Here is a 7142-nt window from a genome sequence, read left to right on the forward strand (position 1 = left end):
GAGAACCCAACGTTGGGTTCTCACTCCAACGAAGAACCTAACATTGGGTTCATCGAGGTTCACCAAAAAAAATACAAGGCGCCTTGGCCTTAGCGCAGCACTAAGGCCACGTCTCGCGCCTTAGCGCCTCAAAGGCGCGCCATTTAGAACAAAGGGCACACAAAAACAAACAAATCACATTTTTAACCATTATAAACTAATGTCATTAAATTCAATAGTAATTCAGGATCAAATAAATCACAATGATCCAACTAAGTTTTTCAAGAGACCTAGATATGATCCAATTATCTTTAGAAAATGTGAAAGGCGTTACTGAAGCCCGCTAAAATTTGAAAAGAAAAATGAAATAATATAAACGAGCAGTTTCATGCATTATGAAACTCTATAAATAGAAAAGGACAATATGCACAAGTAATTCTTGCTCAAATGCATAAACCTCTTTCACGTTTACCATAAGTGAATCATGTTCACGGCTTAACTTCCCTACATGTACATGATCATTCCATAGGTCTAGTTTATTCCGTAGTTTGGTTGGAGGCAAATCATGAGTCATGACAAAGAAAAACACCATTTAAGCCCCATTAAGGGCAACAACACCAGGTAAGGGTTTTCCCTTAAGAAGCCCTAAGCTCACACCACCTTTTCCACAGTAGCAACAGAGTCACGCCTCCAATGGTTATTGTCACTCCCTTCCCACTAAGCTCTGCCAATTTCTTAGCTATAGCCTGGAAAAGAATAAACAATTCATACATTTAATTTCAAGTATCCAGGTAAACACAACAGAATGAGATTAAATCACAATTCAACATTAGAATTGATCATCCACAAGCATATTCAAGATTCATAATATCACCAGGTACTGATCTTAAACGTAATAAAGGAGTTCTTTACCTGGTTTATGGTTTTCAAAGCTTGTGAATTTTTAGAAGCAATTTCAGCAATGAACATGGGTACCTAACAATGAAGAAAATTGAACATAAATATGGAATCCTAACGCTTCATTTGATCTATAACTGAAACAAATTTTACCACATATGAAAGACTCCCATTCCATATCCTATTGCCAATCTTCCAATGTCCAGAGGTAGAGATCACCACGAGCAAAAACTGTAACTCCTAAAGTAGATCAAAGGAAATAAAGAGTGACTCAACAGAATTTTCACATATTAAACAGGAAAAGGGAAAAACACCTTGAGTAAAACTGAAGGAATTAACAAAAAAATCCACAAAGAAGCAAAAAGCTAGCAAAAACATACTTGTTAGTTTGCTAAAGATATTCATACCTAGCAGCCGAGGTCATGCTGGGGCAAACTCTCTTTCAGACAGCTCTTTGGTATGTAAGGAATTATTTTCCTATAAGGACATTATAAGAAATGAATATAAATGTAATAAAATAAAGGTTTTGAATCATAAATTTAGGTATTACCTCTTAGTGGTTTATGCGATTGGAATATAGAGTTGGGGCCTCTTCCAAAGTAAGCATCACCAATTTATAAAGAAGTCTTCCAAAAGTCCAACATAGTTCAAAAGAACAACTAAATATCTTGACAAAAAAGTTGTCGTTGGTTTGTATGATATAATGTTTATATTGTACCTGCAAACAAAGGAGAACTTTTATATGAAGATATTTGATTGCTCTTTTGAACAATGATTATATAAAACCATCCACATGTGTTACCCCTTACCGCCATTCAATCGTCATGTCTATGAATTCTGTGGATGGTTGAATCAACCTTAAATGAACCAAACAATTGTGGGGTTGTCTTTGCCCTCTTGCCTCGCCTCATGCCTTCAGCATCTACAGCATAATTGGGGCTTGCTTCAAATGGCCCAGTAGGAGTTTGATCAACAGGACTTTCATGAGCCTCGGTTTCAAGATTCGGCCCTTCATCAATGATGTTGGCCGCTCCACTTTCATGAGCCTTGGTTTCAAGATTCTGCCCTTCACCAATGATGTTGGCCGCTCCAATATCAGTACCGCCAATATCACTTTCAACTCCAAGCATCATAGGCATTTGATTTGGCCCTTCATCAAAGATGTTGGCCACTCCACTATCAGTACCGCTAATATTACTTTCAACTCGAGGCATCATAGGCGATTTATTCGGCCCTTCATCAATGATGTTGGCCACTCTGCTATAAGCACCAATGCTTGGGCTATGAAAGTACTCCTCTAGATTACTTTCATCTCCTCCTGGTATCATTGGTGTTTGATGTTCTACTAAAAAGACTAAACATTAGTAATCCAAAACACCAAACAATTAACATTAACCAAAATGTCCATAAATTATCATTAGAAGTCGAAGCCCCTTGATTTTCATCCACATCTACCAAATAGAAAAAACACTATTACATTAAAACATAAATACCAAACATAAAAAACACGATTACATTAAAACATAAATAAAATTTAACACTGAAAAAAAGGACAAGATAAATAAATTACCATTTCCGTTCACTATTAAATTTAATCTCCGCTCCTCCCACAGTTTCACTGAAAAAAAGGACAAGATAAATAAATTACCATTTCCGTTCACTATTAAATTTAATCTCCGCTCCTCCCACAGTTTTACAAAATTTGCATATCTCAAAGCCCAGTCAAATTTTTGTGAAGCAGTGCGCTTCTTGTTGACGATAGCTAAGGATGGTTCACGTGGAACTAAATCAGCCTATAAGTTCAGCTTCAACGGGCACAAGTCTAGCCTGTGGTATGCCAATTTTTCAAAACATATTAATATTGTGCATGAAAGCGCAAGACTCATCTGCCGAATAAGATAATTGGGCAGAAAATCATCCCGCAATCTAGCATATGGCCGCCACATAATCTAACAAAAGAAAATAACATAAAATTAATTGACAATTAAAGAATATTAGAGTAGAGTAACTAAAATATCACATAAATGAAATAAACTTACATTGTCACTTGTGAGCATCAGATCAAATTCTTCTCTTTTCTTTTTATTATAACAATTTCTTGACTTGCGCTCCACTGATTGAGACCACCCAACCTTCAATGGAAATCTCAAAAATTACTCTCCATCCTCCAAATTATCTCCATAAATATCAACATTATAAAGAGTGCGGAGAATTATCGGCATGTGTTCATAAAAAAAATTACAGACAAATAAAAAATGTAAATTATAATTCATTAATTTATATAAATTATAGCAATGAAGGAAATAAATAAAAATAATACATACCGTGAGAAAAGGGGCACAAAAACTCATGATTTTTGGATTTTTGCCATTAATTCTTGTCATCTTAAATTCTCTCAAGCTGTGATACAAATGGCATAACAAAGCAGCTCCCCATGCATAATTCCTTATGGCATCAGCATTTCTCAACAAGGAGAGATACATGCAAGGCACCAACCTTGAATCCCTTGGAGGCATAAGAAAACATCCAATAACATAAAGAACGTACGCCCTAACATAAGGGTCAAGGCCAGCTCCAACTATATCTAGGGAAATGTCCTTAAAATGTAGTAGCTCTTTAATAATTATGTCACATTTGTTCTTCTCATGAAGAAACCTAGCAGACAAAACCAATTCATTGCAAATGTCCGAACATTCAGCTGCTTTGTAATCACAGCCAGTTACGGGCATGCCATCAATTGGAAACCCCGTAATCCTAGCTACATCCTCCAATGTCGGGGCTATTCTTTCTTCACTGATAATAAAGTATGACAACTCGATAGAATAGGAATCAACTAATGCCAATAAAAAATCGATTGTCACCCTATAATCCATGTTGATCCTTGAAAGAAGATCAAAACCAGAGCCCTCTAGTCTCTGCAAGACAACATGAGCTGGCTGCCAGTCCTTAAGCACCCTTAGATGTGTTCTACTCTTGTACATTTTTCCTGTAGCAATGATAGATTTTGAAGTTACTACATTAATAGAACATAACGTTATTAACAACTTAAGCTCCAAGACATATTACAGGTACAACACATAGTTACATAATGAAATTTATCAGCTTAAGCTCCAGGACATATTACGGGTACAACACATATTTTCGAAGCTGGCAAAGTTGGTCAAGCGTAAAAAACTCATTGTCAATAATATCTACCCATCCCAATAATACAAGATAGTTCACCATAGCTTCAGGCAAAACGTCCAACCTATTAGGTTCATCCGAGGACCCCTCTCCCCCTTCATCCTTCACATGTTGCCCACACAGATTTTTATGTGACTTCCAAGTCTAAAAATCTTTAGTTTTTGATAATGTCTTCACATGTGGCGTGATAAAAAAAAGGATGATCTCTACATTCAAAAGCTGAATTTCATACACTGTCACAGTTAAGTTACAAGCTACATAGGTATCATGAAGGTGGCTATATATACCTACTAACTCAGCCTCTATGTTGATAAATGATATAAAATATAGTTAGCCCTTGAAAGCCATAATTTTGCCAAACTAAAAGGAATGCAATGATATTGTACATAACCTGTAGCTTTGGTTCTTCTATCTGAGCATGAGCACTAAATATTTCTATTATGAGACCTACACGGTTCAATACAGGTTTGCCCTAGGCCCATTATGAGAGAATGCATACAAGGAAAAACTACAATTAATAACATTCAAGAAAGTACATAACAAATTAAAAAGGTATAAGATCCTAAAATCATTCACAAAAAGCAACCAATACAGCAAACTTGCCTCCAAATTCCGCTACTGAATACCAGTTAGGATAGTGTTCACAAAAATAGCTTCCACTCCATCCTATAAATGGAGTAAAAAGAGATAAGCATATATGACTTCCATCATGATGATACCTATGAATGCCATTATGCCATTGAATATTCTTTCAGTCTTCGAGACACGATCCAAATTAGTCTATCTTAAATTTTACAGGCTAAAGAGGCAGATTCTGTAGCTGTTATTGAGAGATTCCTCACTTCTCACTTGTAGACTTACTATTAATAATTCAACAAAAACAACCGCATCAGTTGAGCTCAATACCATCCATCATGTCTTATTATCCATTCCAGTTATATGTTTTTAGCTTCATGCAGTTTATATTTTTCACTGGGTTTCCTTTTATGTTATTTTTATTCCAATTTTCTTCATATGTAGCATAGACAAAACATGTTTCTCAATAAAGCTAAATTTGTAGACATGCACTCATTAAACATAGCTAGAATTTCAACTAATTTACATCTTAGTTGGAAAAATATCTAAACAGAACAATGTTGGTTACAAATAGGATCTTAAAGGAAACTACAAAATAATAATCATTTCAAAATACAATCTGGGATTACCCGTGTAAATCGGGGGAAAAAATCAAAAAACAAAAAAACAAAAAAACAAAAAAAAATTAAAAAAAATCGAAAACAATTCAAGAAAATCAAAATAAAATCAAAGACCCATCGTAGTATATCCCCTTTAAAATAGAAAATGATCATAAAAATTAATTGTATTGGCGTAGCTAATAAACATTCTAGGTAAAAAATGAGGAATAACATTAAATTAGTAAAAAAAAAAAAAAAATAACATATAGAGAAGGATAAATTCGTTTGACAAGTAGCATAACATATGAGAGTAAATGTTAGTTCAAATCCAATCTTTCAGTTATGAATGCTTATTGGAGTATATATTTTCAGCCTCTAAAGTGTTCATCACAAAATTTAGAAAGACTCTCCGGAATCCAAACATAGATTAAAAGAGCAATTAAATATGTTTACAAGATTTAACAATAAAAAGGCCTATTGTTAAAATTAACACTAAATTTTATGCTTAGACAAGCACGACCCAACATCGTTTCTGTGTATTTACATGTCAGAGTCATACATAAAGTATTCCACAAATTACATCAATGACAAACATGCTCATACATAAACTCATTCAAATGAATCGATGTTCGGTCTTTGTTAAACAAACCTTAATTGATTCGATGAAGGCATCATTGTGAGAAATAAAAAATATATATTTAATTGAACACTACATAAATTAAAATAATGAAGACACAATGTTTAGTTCAAATATACAGAAAAAATTGGAATCTAAAATTAAAAACAACTCTGCAAGCATCACCAATTATTTTGAAGAAAAAGTAAATTTCAAACAAACCAAATATGAAATCGATGTACCAATGGTCAGCGCTCCTAAATTTTGTTGCTAATGTTATGTTCCGTTGTAAGAGTTTCACACAACTCCAAAAAAAAAAAGGTAATAGATTAGAACCCAAAACACACAACAAAAACATGAAATGAAAATAATTTAGGTACATAAAAGTGATAAATGATGGAGTACACTTATGCTCTATCCTTTTTATGCCCTTCACTGTCAAAACAAATTTAATTTTCATTGTAGAATACAAAGACAATACCTTGTTATTGAGAAAGGGGCTTCATTCGGAATGAAAGCTCCACAAGGATCTCGAGATCATTTGAAAAAACAGAAACATTCAAACATTTCAGATGGAAAAAAATTCTAAAATAAATGTACCGAATCTAAAAAAAATTTTAAAAAGAAAATGTCCGACCTTTCTACAATCAAAAAGTTCTAGATGTAAATATTTCCCTATCGGAACTCATTCATACAGAGAAATCCAGATTGGAGAAGCCAAAAATGAAATTGCAGTGCGAGAGGCGACAAGGGCAGCCGATGGAGGGTTTTGATCCGCAGAGAGAGAGTGAGGGGAAACGGAAAGGTTGGGTTCTATTTAATATTTATTTTAATATTATTTTATATTAATATTTATTTAATATTTGATTAATTAATTATTTTTTATTTATTTATAATATTAGTTGACATTATTTAATATCTGAATAATTTATAATATTGTGCTTTTTATTGAACTAGCGTTAAGTACGTGATTTGCACGTCTTATGTATCAGGTGAATTATATACGTACTATTTTTTGGAAGTTGTTGAGAAAATTGATAATATTAAAGAAAAAAGTATAATTATTAAATATAATGAATATATCATATATGAATAAAACTTTTTATTGAAATGAAATGTGTATATAATGTTAAAATATTGAATAAAATGAAATATAATCTTTTAATTACAATAACACTTCTTCAAATACAATATTTTTTTATCAACGTCTCATGACTTTTCATTATTTTATTTGTAGTTCACATAAACACAAATATGTAAATCATATAAAAATATTCATACACATATAAATT

The 7142-nt window shown here is 33.1% G+C and overlaps 1 protein-coding gene across 9 annotated transcripts; it reads right to left on the bottom strand.

The window, feature by feature from the left end:
• Positions 1-347: 347 nt before the first annotated feature.
• On the bottom strand, positions 348-6654 carry LOC111368454 (protein MAIN-LIKE 1-like). 9 transcript variants are annotated; one of them, XM_022989686.1, is made up of 11 exons: positions 6332-6654; positions 4663-4725; positions 3201-3862; positions 2916-3008; positions 2525-2825; positions 1686-2327; positions 1427-1611; positions 1284-1353; positions 1030-1116; positions 892-954; positions 348-725 (listed from the first exon to the last, which is right to left on the bottom strand). In XM_022989686.1, the coding sequence occupies exons 3-5, from the start codon at positions 3855-3857 to the stop codon at positions 2670-2672; spliced, it is 906 nt and encodes a 301-aa protein (XP_022845454.1). In that variant the 5' UTR covers positions 3858-3862; positions 4663-4725; positions 6332-6654; the 3' UTR covers positions 348-725; positions 892-954; positions 1030-1116; positions 1284-1353; positions 1427-1611; positions 1686-2327; positions 2525-2669. The 9 variants fall into 9 exon arrangements, with proteins under 9 accessions (XP_022845454.1, XP_022845456.1, XP_022845457.1 ...); XM_022989688.1 differs by having other exon boundaries at positions 1686-2218; positions 2447-2825; XM_022989689.1 differs by having other exon boundaries at positions 1686-2221; positions 2447-2825.
• Between the last annotated feature and the right edge of the window lie 488 nt (positions 6655-7142).

Source organism: Olea europaea, chromosome 19, assembly GCF_002742605.1.
Source record: "Olea europaea var. sylvestris chromosome 19, O_europaea_v1, whole genome shotgun sequence".
Classification (NCBI taxonomy): Eukaryota; Viridiplantae; Streptophyta; class Magnoliopsida; order Lamiales; family Oleaceae; genus Olea; species Olea europaea.

Coding starts and splice junctions, on each gene's coding strand:
- LOC111368454 (XM_022989686.1), bottom strand. CDS start 3,857: ATGTACAAGAGTAGAACACATCTAAGGGTGCTTAAGGACTGGCAGCCA. Junction 3,009..3,200: donor TTTGTGCCCCTTTTCTCACG/GTATGTATTATT, acceptor TTTCCATTGAAG/GTTGGGTGGTCTCAATCAGT. Junction 2,826..2,915: donor TGATGCTCACAAGTGACAAT/GTAAGTTTATTT, acceptor TTCTTTTGTTAG/ATTATGTGGCGGCCATATGC.